Source organism: Haplochromis burtoni, unplaced genomic scaffold, assembly GCF_018398535.1.
Source record: "Haplochromis burtoni strain Fernald_Lab_line unplaced genomic scaffold, NCSU_Asbu1 Contig_3, whole genome shotgun sequence".
In the NCBI taxonomy this organism is placed as follows: domain Eukaryota; kingdom Metazoa; phylum Chordata; class Actinopteri; order Cichliformes; family Cichlidae; genus Haplochromis; species Haplochromis burtoni.
Window position 1 is genome coordinate 2,999,665 of NW_024582364.1, and position 19,690 is coordinate 3,019,354.

Below are 19,690 nucleotides of genomic sequence, written 5' to 3' on the forward strand. Positions count from 1 at the left end.
CTGTGCAATTTTCACAGCTCCTCTACCAGCCTGACCTGGTTTGGTCTGACACTTCCTCTTGTCATATGCATGTATACAGAATGAAAAATCACACCAGCACAAATACAGTACAAGACACACACTCTCAGGCGCCTTACGCCTCTGATGCAAGCACATGTAAACACTAGTCCAGCTGCCAATCAAACATCAAATCAAACATCTTTTTTTTTTGATGTGCAGAGACTGCAACAAAACAAGTTATGGATTCTATCATGCATATAGTTCCTCTCATTAAAAGCAATATGTGGCTATATACTGTTAGGTCAGGTATGTATGACTGCAAGTGCAAATAGCGCTTTCTGATGATGTGTCTGTTTATAGAAGTGGCAGGATACATTCTGAAGCGTGCAGGGTTATATTCTCTGCTCAGATTTAGTCAAAAGCTGCAGCTTCTGGCAGCTTCATAGATGGTCACAAATGGGTTTCTCAAGGCAAAAGAAATTAGATATTCTTTATTGGCCAAGTCAGTCATCTGATTACAACCAACAGAGCACGGTTTTCAGTTAATGCAGAGAATACTGAATGAGGACAAGCCCGCAAACAAGGAGCAACTGAAGGCAGCTGCAGAGCATTTTATACAAGGGAGCAGCATAATTCTTCTATTTTATTTTTTTCCAAAGCACTCTGCTGGTACAGAGGCAGAATTATCAAAACTGTATCATTCTATAGATCCAACTGCATACATGCCATCTACTGGCTTAGTCTGCCTTCTCGCTCAGAGACAGAGACACATCTCCTGCCTTTCCACCAAAGATGGCAAGTCTGTTAACCTTAAGGCTTTTGGAGCAGTCAAGAACTTTTCCACACTTTCCTCTTGCCCACTGCATTCATGAATGAGCTGCAGGAGTTGGCAGAGTAGCTGTCCTCTCTCTGGCAGCCTCGCTCACATCAGCTCCAGAAATGACTGTATCAGACAGTTGAGATTTCTCTTAAGTGCCTCTCCATGTACTTTTCTCCTGATGACAAATGGGACCTGGCCTTACCTCTCCTTAAAGGGGGCTACCAATAATAGAAAAGGAAATGAGGAAATCTAATCATGGCAATGGTGATGATGACATATATTATAAGATACAGTTGATATGCTTAATTGATTTTAGATGCTAATTAATGAACAACAGCAGCACAGTGGGAGGGAGGGAGGATATTATGGATGTGTGGGGGGGGGGGGGGGGGGGTTTATTCTTTAACCAATGTGGGCCAGCTGCAGTGTGTTTGTGGTTTTATATTTGGGTTTGCGGTGCTGCAATGCTGTGTGAGCTAAAAAATTTATAATCAGCGCTGAAACTACAGCGTGCATGAAATGAACCAACGCGAAGAGCCTCCCCTGAGAAACCAAAGATAGATTACGTACCTGTGTGAGTTCGCATGTGCTCGCCGCTACATTCGCACACACACATACACGCACGCTCTCCTGGGATAACTCTTTTTATGACTGTCATCATATTAACATAACACTGTCTAATGCACATAACCTTCCAAAGCTAATTTGAATGACTCCTAACCCTCTGTCTCTCTCATTTCCATTGAATGACTTAACAATGTTAGCCCAGTCGGTAAATGAAGATAAAACACTTGAGAAGCATTTCCAGTAGCATGCACCGGGCCAGTGTCTCCAAACCGGGGAAATCACAACATAGCAGCGAGAAGAGACTTTTGATACACAGCAGCTTTTAACAGTTTTGTAGCCTTTGTGGTGGTTCTTTTGGTGACGTGTTTGATAGTTTCTGTAAGTAGGTGTCTAAAGCATCTCTGTAAACAGTCACCAGTGTTTGCAGGTTGACTTCGCTTTATGGGGTTAAACACTGCATGATGCAATGAGTCATAGCCTGAACAAGAGAAAGTTAGGGAAAAATAAAAACTACACAAGGAAAAATATACTTTAGCAATCGGATAACAAAAAAGTAACACAAAGACACACTAATTCTAATAATAGTCTTAAAACATGCAATTTATCAAGATCCCTGTAAGAAATCAGCTTGGACAACAGAGGCCACCTTGTGTCGCCTTGCTTTCCACTTCAAACTGTTTCCATTTTCAGCAGCATTATGATTGAGCTCGATATCGTTTCCTCAGCTCAGCTCAGTCGTAACAACTCTGGGTTCACTGATGGCCTAGGGGTACTTAAATCTGCATTTCCTCTCACTCATGCATGCTAAGAGCCGAATCTGAGAGGCCTTTTTTTTCCCACCGTATCCCTCTCAGTGCAGAATTATACATCACTATGTAAGCAACATCTGAGATAGAAAGCTACACGCTGGCATCTACTGTTCACTTTCTGCACATGCAGGACTCTGCAAGAGTAGCTTCCTTGTATTTTGCTAGGAAAATGGATACAAATGGTATTTTTCTGTGTTCCTAGTTTCATCATTTTTGACAATATCTTCAACACCACTGACTGAAATGCAGCCCCAAACCTGTTTTTGCAACAGTAGCAAAGTGCCAAAAGATTCTTTTTTTCCTTTCCTTTGCCAAGTGGTTCGTTATGCCCGGTACTGTAACCTACCAAGGCTTTACATTGCTGAAGTGGAGTAGAAACAGGTATACAACAACCAGCCCATTTACCATTCACCAAAGACATTTATGACTTTTTTAAAATTAACACAATAAGCTCTCACCAAATATCAATTTAGTGTTTTATTGTATTGAATTTTTTAATAAAGGTATTGGCAGTCTTACTAGAATACATCATGACACATTGTGCGTATCGTTTTGGACAAAGAAGATGTTTTTGTTCTTTAGACACGTCCCACCAAGAGATGAAACACATCATTTTGTAATACAGACACTGAGAAGTATATAAAAAAATATCAAATTCATGATGGATAATCCATGTAACATAACAAGACCCATGTCATAATAAACACAATTACCCAGCATAGAAAGTAAATGACAGGCATAACCTGAATTTTTCACTTCCTCTCTGTCCTTGGTCAACAGCAAACTCTGTACACTGGAATAAATCTCTGTAACATTGAAAGATTTGTACTTGAAACTTAAAGCAAGCATTTGGTCAAGGTTGTGTAAACAGTCTGAAAAGGCACTAGATTATATTATGATTTGTACATCTCTTCATGCGGTAGAAAGAGAAAAGTGGAACACTCTACCAGAAGTAATATGTTGATCTACAGCTTCATTTTAGAGAACAACAGTGCTAACATTTAATGATCTTCTCATTAACATCCATTATGAAAGAATACCCTTTGATGTCTGACTTTTGTTTTGATTTTTACATGCATGTTCTCCCTTTCCTTTTAAGCTGCATAGTTCACACGATATCATGTAACATAAAAAAATCATGATCTGATTCCAGTTAGTGAGCTACATTTTCAAGTATTAAGAAATTCATCTCAAAAATTGTCAAGAAGCTTAATGATTTACAAAATACCTTAAAGCACATTAACAGCTACAATGATTTAAAGTGATTTGGAGTATTGCTAAGAAATGTCTGGGCTGCACTGGCTTGTAGGTTTTATTTTGTTTTTTGAATCTAACTGATGTTGAAAAAGTCAGCCCGGTGTTTTTTTTAAAAAACCTCTGACTCATGTTGTGCCAAAGCTTGAGGCAGTGTAGTTCCACATGGACCCTGGAAATGGTACCTGTGCCACACACACACACACACACACACACACACACACACACACACACACACACAGAAGGTGAGAATTGTACGTCTGAAGGGCGTGTAGGTGGTCTAACTTCATCTTATTTAATGAGGACTGTGTTATTTGACTGACTTACATGAAATATTCTGATTTCGGTGTTGTATGTATATTAAACTCCGCCACTGGTACTCCTCTGGATGCAATACGAGGGCCAAACATGGCTGCTGGGTAAACAATAGAAGATGCTCCCACCTATAGGAAAACAACAATCAACAATGACCTCCAGTGGCAACTTATATGGGAAAAACACAGGTCGAGTAATTTCTTAGCAAATATTGCGTTACATGACAATACTACACAGGAAGAATACAGTATATATCACACGTGCATATTGAAATTAAAATGACTCACCACGAGACAAAGATCACAGGTTTCAATTTCTTTTTCCACCTTGGTAAGAATGTGAGAGTCCAGCGTCTCCCCAAAAAACACCACATTGGGCCTCAGAAGACCATTACACTCTCTTTCTTCACACCTACAAAGAGCAGTATAAAACCTCATGTACTCCAGTATAAAGTCCTCATGTTAATGGTCTCATACTTTTTCAAATTCTATCCACACTGACAAAGATGTGGCCAGAAAAGCCAAATGCTTGATAATTAAAGATGATAAAAATCTAAGAATAAGCCGTTTTCTCAGGAGATGTCAATGTGCAACTTTTCAGCCATATTTTCAGTGACACCTATAAGCAAAACTGGATTTGAAGTATTTATAGCGCACTGCTGCCCCCCAGTGGAAGAACTGACCTGACTAACAGGAACATTGGAGTTGAGTTTAAACTCATTCAGCAGGAAAAACCTGCAGGCCTGCAGCAGCTCAAAGAGACAACAGGGTCACCGGAGGTGGGTGGAGATGATGGGTAACCTAAACCTTCACAATAATGCAGATGGCATGCTTCCCTTAAGTGTGCATTTTCGTAGCTATTGTGTTTTCTTATTAAAAAGATTCCATGTTTTTGATATTTGTTTCCTTTCTAAGAAGCACATGCTTTTCGAAAGGGGAGAAAGATTTCCCGGTGAGGCACACAGAATTACACAAAGAAATATGTAAACGTCACACAGTGCATAAACAGCCAAGCTGACAATTGCTTAGTGTTTGCATAATCATATGCAATTAGAATAAGTTTGCTTATTAGACTGGTGCAGAATGCAGAATTTGAGGAAACTAATTTTGCGTCTGACCGACTACAGTATATGCAAAACAAAAAGCTTAGCAAATCTGTCTGTCAGTGTTATTAATATGGCATGAAAGTAATCCCACCTTGGCAGCTTATCCACAGGAATCTGGGCATCAGGAACATCTGGGCCAGGGTCACTGCACATTAATACAGCAAAGACTGTGGGTTAAAGAGTGATCCATCCATGCTGGAGGTTTATGTTGATCAGTGTAAGAGTTGGTATTTCAAAGGTTCTGTTACTCACCCTTTGTTTTTTAAGGGAGCACATATGGGGCTTCTCTTGTTCACTGACACATGACCGCAACTCATACAGCGCGTCTCCATCAGACTGCCTGCAGTTACACACAGAAAACACAGCTGTTGCACATTAGAGTGCTGGGATCACAGAAAACATCTCGTGGGAACAGACAGAAGAAAGATTTTAGCAGGTGAGTCAAACGTTTTAGCACTCTGGCCACCCTCAAAACAGTATGAAAATAGAGAAGCCAGTCAAAATGTTCCTCTAAAAGGCCAACTTAACACTTGAGCAGGACACTTCTTGGACTTTTCTCCACTGACATTAAATTACTGACTAAATCTGTGGGCTTGAGAGACCAACCACTATGAATCAGATTTTTCCATATCCCAGCGAAACCACAACAGCGCTGTCAAAGTTTCCACTAATATCTACACAAGGAATTGTTTTAGGATGACTGTACATTGTTAACACAAACTGGAAAAGTTGTTCAATTTCAGAACTTAAAACTGAGTGTGAAACTGAAGATACCTATAGAGTGAAATTATTTTAATATTAGCACACAAAACTAGACATGGAGGTAATGAGTCACAAAAACAGCAAGGCCATTCTGACAGTGCAGTTCTCTGCCAAGGCATGCTGTCATGCTCCAGCTTGCAACCAAGTTTCATATAATTCCTCCTGGTAGTTTTTACATAATCCTGCACGTAATGAAATTAAACAGCTGCTATTTGCATTTTGTATCTGTTGTCACTTGCTCTGCTCCTCACCGTGAACGTTGAGCACATGTTTGGACCCAGCCTGACGGTGCAGGTCATCTATGCACTGAGTGATGATGACCACAGAGCGTCCCTGCTTCTTCAGCCGAGCCTCGCATTCTGCTAAAGCCAAATGGACAGCGCTGGGCTTCTTGTTCATCACAAGCTCCCTTCTGTAATGGTAGAACTCCCAGACTCGAGACGGGTCGCGAGAGAAGGCCTCTGGCGTTGCAAGGTCCTGAGGACAGATCCACATGGTTGTGTTTTAAGCACAGACTTTAAAGGTCAGAAGGCTGCCATCAAAATGCACAATCCAAAGGCATATTTAACTGGAAGGGAAAACACAAATACAACCTAAAAAAAAAAAAAAAAAAAGAAAGAAGAAAAGAAAAAATAAAATGCATCCATGTAAAAGTGTGTGCTGCTTCTTTATGAGTTACCTGAGACAGCCACTTCCTCCACTTCTCATTCTTTCCACGAAAGGTTGGTACTCCGCTCTCTGCGCTTACACCAGCTCCTGTTATGATGGCTATGTGCTTGGCTTTGGAAAACACCTCACGGAATTCAGACATGTCTAGGAAAATATAATAAAAACTACTTTTACATCAGAGCAGAAAGCACAATTGCAAGCGTTGAAACCCTTCAGACATAATGATGATACCCAGATGAGTTAAGAAAAAAAAACATAATCATTTTAATTTCGATAGAATCAAGCAGCCTGTCTTCTCTTCAGTTACCGTGATGCACTTCCTACTTCTTAATTAAGCGTATCAGGATTTAGTTGTTTGCTTTTCATGAACTGACTTCTTACTCGGGTTCTATATGTCACAGAATGATGTAACTCAAACATTGTACTATGTAGTACTATGCACAAGTGTTCATTTTACCTGAGCTGTGTTTCACTGCATCAGCCAGCGGTCCTTTGGTCACATGAGAGGAGCACATTCGAAGCCCAAGAGCAACGACAGCTCGATTTCGGAGAAGCATTGTCACTGGAAGACCAGATAAAGATAGAAAAAGGCTGAAAATCCAATGTGTAACCTCACGCATGCTCACACAAGATGTTTGAAGGGACAGTGTAAGAGTCACCGTTTAAGCACAGTATAAAAGAGGTTTTGATCTAAATCATAGCACATCAGTGAGTGGAAGTGTATGTGTAGCTGGTGGTTAAGTGGTGTAATCCACGTAAACATGGATTACAGGTCAGCAACAAAACAGTATGATGCAGCTTTGGGAGTCCTGGGTGGTGTGACAGGGTGAGACATCCTCTGTGATGTGTCACAACACATGATCAATACATCTTACTGCCATCAGGAGGAAGGTCTTTTAGACTTGTAGCATAACTGATGAACAAATCCAGTTGATATGAGAGTCGCTCACTTTGCTGCAGCACTTATTGTTTTGCTTTACTTGTATTTATCTGACAGTCGCCACAAGACACAAATGGCGCTTCCGAAAGAACAATAAATGCAAAATTCAGTGCCTGTTTTGCTTTATATGCCAGTGAAATATAAATACAAAAAAGGCACGTAAATGAATGCAGCTGCAACGTAACTCAGATAGCCTCCCTTTTTAGGCCCCGATAAGACACGCGAATGTCGCGTATTAAACCCAAAGAAGGTTGCCAGTTCTTCCTACTTTGAGGCCAACGGAAAATAACAGAAAATGACAAAAGTGAGTGCCCATTAACCTGAATAAACTACCTATTACGTTTAACGAGATGTCAAGCCTAAGGTTTAAAAAAAACATGTCAAAAGGTGCTTAAGCTAATCTAGGCGTTAAAGGCTATAAAGATTCTGCACAATCCGAGTACACGTTACAACTACTTACTGCTGCGGCTCTTTGTCGCGCGTTTCTTCCAAAAATAACCCAAAGAAGCGTTTCAGCCGATGAATTAATGAAAAGAAGACATTGTTAACTGCAGCTAACAAGTTGCAAACTCATTAACAAACTCCAAACATCGGCTGCGTCGACATGTACCCGTTTTAAAGTCGGGGGGAGGAGTAGCCACAGGGATCAAATCGTGCTCGCTGTCAAATAAGCAGGAAGTAGCCAGTCCATCCGAACATGTATCTGTTGATACTACAAATATGAGCGTGTTTTAAATAAACTTGCTACAATACATTTATTGTGCTCACCTCGCTGCGATATAAACCTTCTATCAGAGCAGAGTGCCACAACGAGTTTTCTTGTTTACCTGTACGCTTGATTATCGGGAGCAGCCGTAAACGTATCAAACTGTCGTAAATAGTACTCGCGAGCGTGAGCGCCACCTGCTGGCGCGTTGGCGAAATTGCAGTTCATTCAAGATGATTCATTCATTCTCAGGTTTAACGATTCAGTGGTTTCAACTTTTTGTGCTTAAAAAAATGAAAGCTCTGACAAACGGATAGAGATTTTATCAAATAAGATTATTTCAGATATATTATTAGTAATTATTTTGGTTCGAAAAAAATATTTATTTCCATACAGCACAAATGTATTTAACCGTAATATAATTGTATACATCGTAACCTATAAAGTCCTAATCTCTTCTAATTTGAGATTATATGTTACAGTTTTTACATGTGAAAAAATCTGAATTGATCAATGATAATGAAATGATCATATCATGGCTTTATATATCCCTTCGCACTGTGTAGTGTATGCATGTCATAACCCACCAACGCCTCTCTCTCTCTCTCTCTCTCTCTCTCTCTCTCTCTCTCTCTCTCTCTCTCATTTGCTCTCTCTCTCTCCCCCTCTCTCGCTCTCCCGCTCCTTCCCGTCATCAATAGCTACCTCCCAGCGTGTGAGAGTGGCCGTGGTTCTGCATCTGCCCCCAGTCGGCCAGAGCAGTCTCCACTGGACACTGGGTGAAAATTGATGGCGACCACTCCAGCCAACAGCACAGACCGCAGACCGATAAGAAGACTCCGCTCCAAGAGTGAAACACCATATCTTATAGAAGCACGACTCTCCTCCAGCATGCGGACAGGTAAGAGCACATCCGTCCAGCCGTCATGCTCTCAGATCTTCTTGTTGGATGTTTTTTCTGTCCCCCTTTCCAGATGTCGTTCAATGATGTGGGTGGAGTGAGGAGATTACGGTCTAAAATACGCTCCTGTTTTTATGCGAATGAGCTTCCACAGAATGTGTGGATTTGTAGGACAGTTTTTTGGGGTGTGGGATTTAATCCTCAAAATCTGTTAATGGGTAGCTTTAGATATTTTTGAAAGGGAGGGAGAAATGTGTGTGAAATGTTATGCAACTTTGTAGACTAACGCTGAGGCATGGTGTCCGCTGCAAACTCCGGAATACAGAAAATATACAGATTTTTACATTTTTATTTATTTATTTATTTCATAGCTTTAAATAGCAGTCTCGTGTGGATTTTGATTTCGTCAGCGTTTGGTAATTGCTACCACTGTAATTCAACGCAGTTACATAATAATGAAAAAAAAAAATCTTCAACGTGACCCTGTAGTAGCCCCAGCTTTGGCTGTGGTGCACAAAAAATCAGGTGGGATGTCCGAAGTCCTGCATGTATTTCTCTCTCTCGGATTCTAATCACTGCATTATAAACAGCTGTCATTGATCCGAGATGATGCTGGTGGCGAACAGTCTCCCGTCTCCATCACCCTGTGCAAAGTGTGTTGCATCCCCTGTTACCATGGTGATTTGGCATTTTATGCTGACTGAGTCAACCGGATTCAGATCTTCTGCACTACAGTGTGATTATGATACACTACAAAGCTGCATCCAACAGTCTGTTTCGGCGACAGATCTCATCACAGTCACGCCAGTTAGCAGCCTACTATGAAGGATGTTTGATAGCTTGTTTTGTATCACAGCCAAAAATGTGGTTTTCTCTTATTGGTCTCATTAACTGAATCACATGCCCTGCTGTTTTTCTTTTCTCATAAAGCTTCTATATAATAAGCTGGCGAAGTTCCTCTTGTCCTGCTGTATCAGCTTGCTGGCATCACACCCATCATCCACTCAGCAAAATGTATAGGGTGCTGAAGCTGCCATGTCTGTAGTGTGTAAGGTTTGGATGTTGGCCAGATGTCCATGTATTGTAGCTTTCAAAAGATCCTTTCTTTATTTGAAACTACCACACAATGGCACATATTTTCACCTGAATATCACAAATATCTTTATAAAGGATGGCTTTAGATGAAATTACTGTGCTAATGAGAAGAAGTTTGAACAGTGATAAAGCAGTGTCGCGTCATTATGAAATCATGTGTTAGTAATTCATCAATGAATCATTTGGTTGCAAAATGTCCTAAAAATGAGTGAAAATACCCAATGTGGCGCCTTTAATTCCTCCCCCATCACCCCGAGCAACACTTCCAAATCTCAAAGAGTAAGACATTCATAAAATACAGGAAATTTGCTTGGAAGAAAATCATCTACACATATTATTCACATATTATTATCATTATCATCATTGTTTCCCAAATGTAAGATAAATAAAGTGTTTCTCATCTCATCATCATCATAGTCCTTTACAAGAAAAATAAGCAGTAAAATGCTCCCATAAAGAAAATCTTTCCTGCCTCATACCACAACCCCTGAAGTCCTTTGTTAGATTGTATTATATTTAGATTTTGATTTGTTCAGATCTTTACTTTTTCTTTTTTCAGTTAAATTAAGCTTTTTCTTTTCCCACCTTTCTAATACTTGCTTCAAGGCTGGTTTACATGTTTTGGCTGCTGCAACAAAGTAATTTCCCAGCTTTTTGGGATAAACAAAGTACATATCCTATTTGAAAAGCCAAACCTTGAAATCAGTTAATGATCGCTTGTTAAGAGTATTTTATGCAGTTTTATGCTTGAAGAGCGGAGCATGTGCAGTCTCACATCAGGACAGCTTGGATTCCAGTGCAGCTTGTCATTGCACGGCAGCTGTATTGACAGCTCCCAGGTGTGCAGCGCGAGCCCAGGCAGCACCGGATGCTCACTTGTGTTTTTCTTGACATATGAAAAAGAGGGGAAAAAAGAAACAGTTCGAGTCTATTTTGCTTTCACCAGTGAGTGTTTGGCCTGTGGAGACGAGCCTGTTGTCAGTGACAGGACACTGTCAGTTGTCTCTGTGCTTCATTTTTATTTTCCTACTCTACCATCGAGCTCACACAAAGCATAAAGATGGTACGGGGGCGAATTGTACAACAGTGCTGTTGACTCACTTCCACCTGTAGAAGTGGAGCAGGATTTAGCTTGCTTATTGCCAAGGAAACCAAAAGTCTTGTGCTTGTGCACCCAGGTGCTTAATAAAGATAAATGACCAGGGCTGCCAAGTATGTGAAGCAAGTACTAAGCAATTATCTCTCTGTAGTTCACAGCAAGACATTGAATAGTTACCTGTCATGCATTTAAACTCTTATAATGGTTTAAACACACCCCAGTTCTCTGCACAGAAAGAAAATATGGTAAATGAAAAACAAATGTTTTGGCTTTTGTTGTTGTTGTTGTTTTTGTTTCCTTTAATAAATGAAAGAGAGCATAATGAGATTATGATCAATACACCACTAATCCTGTATGGGATTATTATGCTTTGTGTTCATTCATGTCTGCAAAGTTTATCTGGGAAGGTTTATCTGTGCGATCATTAGAAGATGAACTGAAGGTTCATATCTTGTCTTGCTTTATCCCCTAAGACTAAAAGTAGGTTTAGCTAGCCCATGCATGGATCAGGCGTCCCCAGTCTTTGCTGTAACTTTGACTTTTACAGAGATAAGGCTAAGGCTTACAAATAAGAGGTACTCTAAGGGTTTGTAATGGAATTAGGGTTCACGTATGAAACATGGCTTTATTGCACTGACCTGTTTAGAGCCAGCACTTATCTAATTTGCCCTGCAGTTAAATGGCTCTGCACACAGACATAATAACATAAAGGCATCAGTTACCGCGTTGCTGTCAACGATAAAACACGAAAGGGGGTGTAGGTGTTGACAGACGGCTGACCTATGTGTCAAGACTGATCCCAGTCTGTACCGCTTGTCATGATGCTTTATATTATTAGGACACACACACACATAGACACACACACAGACATGTGTGGTGTCTGGGATAGCAGCTGTGAGCTGACAGAGAATCATCACTGTTTAGCTAAGCATCCTGTCTATGGGTTTTTAACAAAAAACAAAAAAACAAAAAACTAAACAGAGATTTGTGCTCGTGCATTCGTGTCACTGTAAACTTTCGTGAAGACAAAGTGTGCATACATGTCAGTTCTTTGTTAGCGCTTTGCCAGCTGACACAGCATTGTTTAACTGGAAGAGCTTGCCTTGTTGGTTTTTTATTCGCTTATCATTCAGCTGCTCGACTACAGCCCCATCTGTTTTCTGTCTGCTTCACACAAGAAAGTCTCCCAGTTAAAAGGAGCTGGCGCTTCTGATTTTCTACTAAAATATCTCTGATAACTGATCAGACTTCTTTGGATTTTCTCACATCTTTTCCATCACAATTAACCTATCATTCTGTCTCAGTCCCTCATTTCTCCTTTTGTTGAAAATAATTGATTCCCATATTTCTATTGTCAGATACAATCTGTATTAATACCAGAATACATTGATAAAATCACAATTTGATATTATGGAGCAGATAGATTTTTCACTTTTCTTACTTTGTCACACTGTTGAGATGTGTTGAAATGTTATCCACACAGAGCTTGCCTCTAGCTAATCATTTCATAAACACTTAGTACAAAAATCCTGCTTATTGCAGTTTGGATTCCCACTATTATCTTTAGATATTTTTGTGGGTGTACATTGTTTGTTCTGTTTTTCTAGATTTAACACACAGTCCAGCTTCCTCACCTAGTTTTCAAAGATTTTCATACCCCACAATAGTCTCAGCACACCTACTCTACAAATATTAGTTATGGCAAACAGCTGGATGTTGTGTGGGGATGCCTGGAGGCTGGAGCTCCCGCTCTTATACCTGGCCTGCATGTAAATAAACTCAGACTTGGCTGCACTGCAGATGTTGGGATACTTTCCTCGGCTTTTGTGCAAATTTTATTTAATGTTTATTTGCAGTCTTACCTGTGCACAATGTGCATGCCGAGGCTTTTCATCCTAGACATTCTTGCAAATTCAGATGTACAGCCAAACGTGGAAAGACGCAAAGAGAAGCAGCGTTAACATTTCACTTGGACATGTTCTGTCTGTCTCACAATTTGATGTTTGAGCCTGGCTTCTGTGCTGCAACCACATTAAGCTAAAAAAAGACAAATTCAACTCATTCACCACCCACCGCTCTCTACTTCTCTCTTTCCGTGTTGCAGTGCCTGCTGTCCTAAAGAGTACAATCAATACACAGATGCATGGTGGGACGGGGCAAATTTTTGCTGCAGAGCTCTGCTCGCCAGCTGGGTTTACATGACAGCTTTTACAGTATGTCTGTACTGGACTGGAGAAATGTAACTGTAGTTTTCCTTGCAAGATGCCAGCAGTTATTTTGTCTTACCTTTTGCTATTTCAGCATTTAAATATGCATATTTGTTTCCACAGAAGAAGATCTAAGCCAGTTTAATGTAAAAGGTGACTGCAAGGACAACTTCCACCAGAATTAGCAATCATCAATTCAAGCTGTCAGCCCTTTTTTTTTTTAAAGGAAAAGTGAATTTCTGATGACCTAGTGGGGCTGAAATAAGTGCAGAGGTTGTAGAATTTGAAATGCTTCAGCTGTCTGTAGAGACGTTAGAGGGAATTAGCGAATGTGTTTAACAAAGTAGTGATAATAAGCAGCAAGAAATCTATATCAGTTCTCAATCTCTGTCTTTTGTGATTTATCGCATAGCCCCCATTGCAATTTCTGAAACACGAGCATACAGAGCGTGGCTGACATTTTAGACCATCTTATGAGAGACTGAAAAAACAACAGGCACCCATCTTCTCTATTTGGTTGCAAATGTGCCTTCTTGTGCTGAAGCATCTCGGGTCTGAATAATACATGAGTGGGTAAATGAGAGCAGAAAATAGCAAAGCTATATCCAGAACTCTTACTGGATGTTCCTGCTCCTTGAACCATCAGAGAACCATCAGTGTCACCTGGCCTGAACACCTGCCAACCTCTCAAGGAAAAAAAAAAAAAATTAAAAAAAATTAAAAGACAGGCAGGTGTCTTCTACGACAGCCTGCAGGAAGCTGCAGCTCTCTCTCTCTCTCTCTCTCAACAATCTTTCTCTCTCTTCACTTTCTTTTCATCTCTCTCCCTCTCCGTGTCACACTTTTAAGTGTGGAAAAGGCTTCTGGCTGTGATATGCTTTCCACATGCCAGCTGAGAAATAACGCATCTTTCAAAAAGCCTCGCAAGCCGAAGAACGCAGCACGATGATGTACTTATGGGCTTTATTTATAGTAAGTGTGTATGCACATTGGATAGAGATGGGTAAGGATTCCGCTGCAATAAAAAAGGCAGCATGGCCAAGGACCAATTATTACTAGACTCGAGAACCCTGTCTGAATCACTATTACTCTCTAATGCTGCTTTGAAAGAATGTAAGGCCACATGCATCGAATGACTTTGCGTATGAAGGAATAAAATGCAAAACACAAGCGTAGACTGCGCACAGGATCCAGGAGATGGATGGGTGGATGATATCCCTGTTATCTGCAGTGACAGTAAAATGTATGTTCTCAGCAGATGGTGTCAGCCAGTTGAGAGACATACAGTGTAATCTGTTAAGTGGAGAAGGCGAATGTATGAAGACAGAAATTTGATACAGGTGTCACAAATGCAATTCCCAGAGTGCACCAGCCCTTTAGGATCTTTCTGCTGAGTAAGTGTCTTCACAGAGTAAGAATCCCCTCAACACTGCCGCAAACCTGGGACTCAGTTCAATCAAAGCTGCATTGCACCACTCGCCCTCCTTTAAGATTGCATCCTTTTTCTAATGGTAAACCTAAGCTATATTGTGACAAATATTTTTAAACTAGGTGAATATTTATTCCAACAAAAATATTGATGGAATAATTTTTTGGATTATTAGTTGTTATGTAGTCAAAAAAAAAGAAGGCATTTTTTAAATTTTTGTTAAAATAATATTCAGCAGTTACTTTATGTTATAGTGCAGAGCTTATTTTGGAATGAAACTATTCAAATGGAATAAAAAGGTGTTGTGTTTTCCTTAAGAAAACAATATTGTAAATCATGCCTGCATTTTCCAGGCAGTTATGTAAGTCTCTGAACAGATCGTCAAATAGCCCACGGGATAAACTGCTAAGATCTGGAAAAAAAAAGCTAAAAAAACAGAGTGATTCTATGAAATTAAGCGATCGAACTAAGAGAACAGTTTACCTCTCTCCTTTTTCCGGCGGTCCTCAGAGATAAAGTGGAAATTGAATTGAACTGAACTGAATCACATCACGTTATAACTGCAGCAACAAATGTTTGACCCATTGTAATGCAATCTGCCATTATATTGTTTTCTAAGTCAAATATATTCTTTTAAAACATCAACTGTCAACATCTGTATGTGTTATATATGTGTATATGGATATACAGCCCAGCTTCAACTTCCCAAATGTAAGAAGGATCTCTTATAGCTAAATAATTCTCCTTTTTTGATTAGCCCTTTAAAGCCTGATCCATGAAATAAGAAAATATTTTTTTAAAGTAATTTTTTTGAAAATGGATTGTTTAGTGAACCTTCTGACTAATTACAAAAATTAATATTAATTTGCATATATGAGTTTCAGTTTGTTCAGTTGGAATCCTATTTGCTATATCAGTCAGTTGATTTCAGTTTTTCAGGCGGGGGAGGATCACGCTGCTGATGTAGAAGACAAAAACTCACAAAATGTCATGCATCAAATATGATACACTTGGCTTTAAAGGGTTAGGTTCATTGGCAATTTCTAGCGTTAACATCAAGATGGGTACTGTACCACCTCATTCTCTCCCGGCAGAGCAAATTCAAGTGACACCATGAATAAATGCCTCAAAGCAGAACATAGACTGCATCATTTTTATTCTTTGTTTATTAACAACAAATAGCTACAGTGTAATCACATACTAATTCTCAACATGTGAGCTTTAAAACATTCAAGTACAAGAACATTACACTTTTACAGAAGCGTTTATATTAATTTAATATAGACTGCTTTTATCAGTGCTTAAAAAAATATGAAACACAGTGGTGGGTTTTTCATCCATACTGTAGTTGTTCTTCTAGCTCCTCCCTTTATGGGTTGCCACATTATAACATCTGCCACCATCTCACCCTGTCCCTAGTTTCCTCTTCTTCCGCACTAACCCTCTCCTTCACTAAATCCATGAATCTCCTATGTGGTCTTCCTCTTTCCCTCCTGCCTGGTAACTCTCAACAGCTCACCTTCAACAGCCTTTGTCCAGTATATCCACTACTAGTATATCCTCCCTCTGCACAAGCCATCTCAGCCTTGCCTCTCTAAACTTTTCTCCAAAGTAACATCTTCAGCTTGACCACCTGCAATTTGGTTAGCACCACCATCTCCAAACCATACATCATGCCAGCTCTCTGTACCATTTTGCAAAATCCTCCCTTTCACTGTTGCTGTTATCCCTCTGTTGGGACATTCAGAGTCACTATGATTAATTAAAGATATTGTCCTGTCACTCAGCCATTCATAATGCAGGCACCACTGTAGTGCGTTACACCTTAAACTTTGAAAATATGTGGCAGCGGTCATTCAGTAGGTCATCAGCAATCAGGAAAATTCTTGATGTGAAGTTTTTTTATATTACTGAGCTACCGGTGCCTGAAACTAAATGATATTCGTCTTAACTTTATCAGAGCCAGAAGAGGCCAGAGGGGACCAAAGCTCTTTAGCTGAGCGCCCCCTCTGTAGTGCGCTGCTCTCTGAGAGAATGACAGATGAAAGACTTAGTCAGAGAAAACTCAGAGCGTCTGCAGACACAGACAGCAAGAACATCCAAGAGGAGTGGCACAGTCTGCCTGCCACTAATTACTGCAGAGCTCATTGGGGATTGCTTTGATTTTGTGGAATTTCTTCTGTTTCAGTTTCCACTAACCTGCTCTCAAGTACTGTGATGTTTTTTACAAATATAATCAAACTGTATTACAAAAGACTCTGTGCTGGTAGTGAAATATGAGGTACTCTGTCCTTTTCCTTTCTGCTAGCTTTATTAAATGGTAAATGGCCTGTATTTATATAGCGCTTTACTAGTCCCTAAGGACCCCAAAGCGCTTTACATATCCAGTCATTCACACACTGGTGATGGCAAGCTACATTCTAGCCACAGCCACCCGGGGGCGCACTGATAGAGGCGAGGCTGCCGGACACTGGCGCCACCGGGCCCTCTGACCACCACCAGTAGGCAACGGGTGAAGTGTCTTGCCCAAGGACACAACGACCGAGACTGTCCAAGCCAGGGCTCGAACCGGCAACCTTCCGATTACAAGGCGAACTCCCAACTCTTGAGCCACGATCGCCACAAATAGGATTAACATCTAATGTGCTCTTACAACAAGAGATTTTAAACAAAAAGCTGCTATTTATCAAATAGCAACACAATTATTTACTTGACAGACAAATAAAAAAACAAAACAGTAAAAAGGAAAACTTGAAACCCTGGGACAGAAGAGGCTGGTGGTTTAGACAACCAATGTAAGGAAAGTTTTACAAAGTCGTGTGTTTGTCCTGTAAAACCATAAAAGACAGATACAAATGTTCAGCAGCACAATGTTCTGTCCAAAAATCGTTTCAAAATTTGAAAGATGCAGTCATTAAAGCCTGTTGCCTGTCTTCATTTCATAAGAGAGGATGTGTGAAAATGTATATCATTATAATGGAGATGAATATGATATGTCAGTGTATTACAGTCTGCCTCTGGAAGATGAAATTAGGGCAGGCCTTGGAGCACCACTGCTCCCTGCTGGTGCAACTTCCACTTTTTGCAATTTAAATGTTCATACACTCAAAAGTGTTGCAAAGCTCTATTAATGAAAGCTCACTGTGTTAGTTACTGATTAAAAATATGTATATTAACTGAATATGTCATTTACATAAAAGAGATACATTGCTCGCAAGAGCTTTATGAACATTTCATTAACTGTCTGTGAAGATTCTCAGTCATCCAGGTCATCGTAGTCAAAGGAGACTTGCAAAGAAAAGCGTCTGGACTTCTTTAAGTTGCTTGAAGACGTTTCACCTCTCATCCGAGAAGCTTCTTCAGTTCTAAGGTCAAATGGTGGAGAGTCCCAGATATAAACCTAGTGGGAGTATCCCCCCACAGAGGGACAAAAGGACCCCCTGATGACTCTCACCATTTGACCTTAGAACTGAAGAAGCTTCTCGGATGAGAGGTGAAACGTCTTCAAGCAACTTAAAGAAGTCCAGACGCTTTTCTTTGCAAGCTCCTTTGATTTCATCAACTGACTGATACAAGAAAAATCATTAGTTGCCTAACACAGGTGAACAGCGATTTGACTGTCTCAGTCTTCAAAAGAAAGGATTTGCAGCTCATCAAGTGGACAATTTTCCATTTTTTTTTACAGAAAATGTCCTGTTTTTTGTTTGTTTTTGTTTTTTCTAAATAACTGAGGACCCATATGTGTGTGCACGCACGCGTGCGCGTGTAAACAAACAGTGAAAATATATTTCTGTTATATACAGATTTGTCTGTTACTTAATTTGGTGAAGTACAGCACGTTACGTGTAATGTCATTTAGTTAGTGAGAAGGCTGTTAAACTGAGGATGATTCAGAACCCTGGCTCTGATGAAATCATCCATTTTTAAGGACACAATGCAGTTTTTCAGATTTTTTCAGAACCTCAAGTAGTAATGTCTCAAATTTACCATGCAGACAATTTGCTTGAAAAATTATTCATTTGACTTGTCGGCTGTTAACTTTTGTTTCTGCTCTACAGTTGTTAGGTTTCTTCATGCTGTGAGTAAGTCATTAAAGATAATTCAGCACTTTATAACCCTTGTGGATCTGCACTTCACAGGAAGCAGTCTTTGTGACTTTCTGTTTGGAATGAATTCATGTAGAATCACTCCAATTAAGAGTCTGGCTCCGCCTTGTTAAATTATACAGCTTTGGGTTTCTTGAGCTCTTGGAGAAATCTTCCAGAGATCTGCATATTTTAGACTTACAATCCCTGCAGAATGAACCATTCACATTGTCAGACTAAATGTTTTAGTTTATGTGCAAATCTGTTAATGGATTATAAAATTTGTCATGTATACAGTGCAGAAATATTATATGAGAGCTTTTCAGGCATTTACACAAGACGATTATTTATAGATTGAAAACAAATCATAAGTAGTTTCAATACGTTCACAGGACTGACTTCCAAATGTACCTTTTCTCTGTGGTCACAAAGGTGAGATTTTCTTGTAAAGGTTTTGGCACATCTCAGACAAATGGGTGCTCCGGTCCTGCATGTTTGTGCTGATTGAGGTATGTCTTTTGATAGCATTTCTTCCTGCAGATGGACCATGGGTAGCCCCCCTGTACGCTTCACCATATGTATCAAACAGTCTTTTGTACTGAACCGTTTCCCACAGTGAGAATGGTCTTCTTTGTCTGGTGCAGAATTAGATAAGCGAGAGATATGAAGTGTGAACTTTTTCATGATCCTTTAGTAGTCCTGGCTTGTGTAACATTTTGGCAGTCAGCACGCCAGTACGCTTTTTTGTTGTTGTTCTGCTCATATCAAACCAATTTGCACGACCACAAGAAAGTATCAGGGATACGAGTCTCTAACTTGACTTGGATTAGTGTCTTACATGAGTTTCTGAAAGTCTCTAATCACACATGGTGCTCTTGATGGTGTTAGATTTAACCAAGTAGCCCTCTGCAGCTGCTACAGTTTCTT

General features: G+C 40.0%; 2 protein-coding genes across 5 annotated transcripts in view; one reads left to right on the plus strand and one right to left on the minus strand.

Moving 5' to 3' along the window:
• Positions 1 to 2,658: 2,658 nt before the first annotated feature.
• Positions 2,659 to 8,126, minus strand: LOC102291891 (NAD-dependent protein deacylase sirtuin-5, mitochondrial). Of its 4 annotated transcripts, XM_005912679.3 has the most exons (10): positions 7,852 to 8,000; positions 7,702 to 7,726; positions 6,759 to 6,863; positions 6,312 to 6,445; positions 5,884 to 6,109; positions 5,123 to 5,210; positions 4,962 to 5,015; positions 4,053 to 4,176; positions 3,778 to 3,893; positions 2,659 to 3,635 (listed from the first exon to the last, which is right to left on the minus strand). In XM_005912679.3, coding segments are annotated over exons 2-10 (921 nt in total). In that variant the 5' UTR covers positions 7,703 to 7,726; positions 7,852 to 8,000; the 3' UTR covers positions 2,659 to 3,562. The 4 variants fall into 4 exon arrangements, with proteins under 4 accessions (XP_005912741.1, XP_005912743.1, XP_005912742.1 ...); XM_005912681.3 differs by lacking the exons at positions 7,702 to 7,726; positions 7,852 to 8,000 and adding an exon at positions 8,069 to 8,126; XM_005912680.3 differs by lacking the exons at positions 7,702 to 7,726; positions 7,852 to 8,000 and adding an exon at positions 8,010 to 8,119.
• Positions 8,127 to 8,626: 500 nt separating this feature from the next.
• The window catches only part of LOC102290339 (phosphatase and actin regulator 1), a 50,573-nt gene continuing 39,509 nt past the window's right edge, over positions 8,627 to 19,690 (plus strand). The window contains exon 1 of the mRNA XM_005912675.3: positions 8,627 to 8,848. Within this exon, the coding sequence (XP_005912737.1) occupies positions 8,737 to 8,848 (112 nt within the window). The 5' untranslated portion in view covers positions 8,627 to 8,736. The remainder of the gene's footprint in view (positions 8,849 to 19,690) is intronic.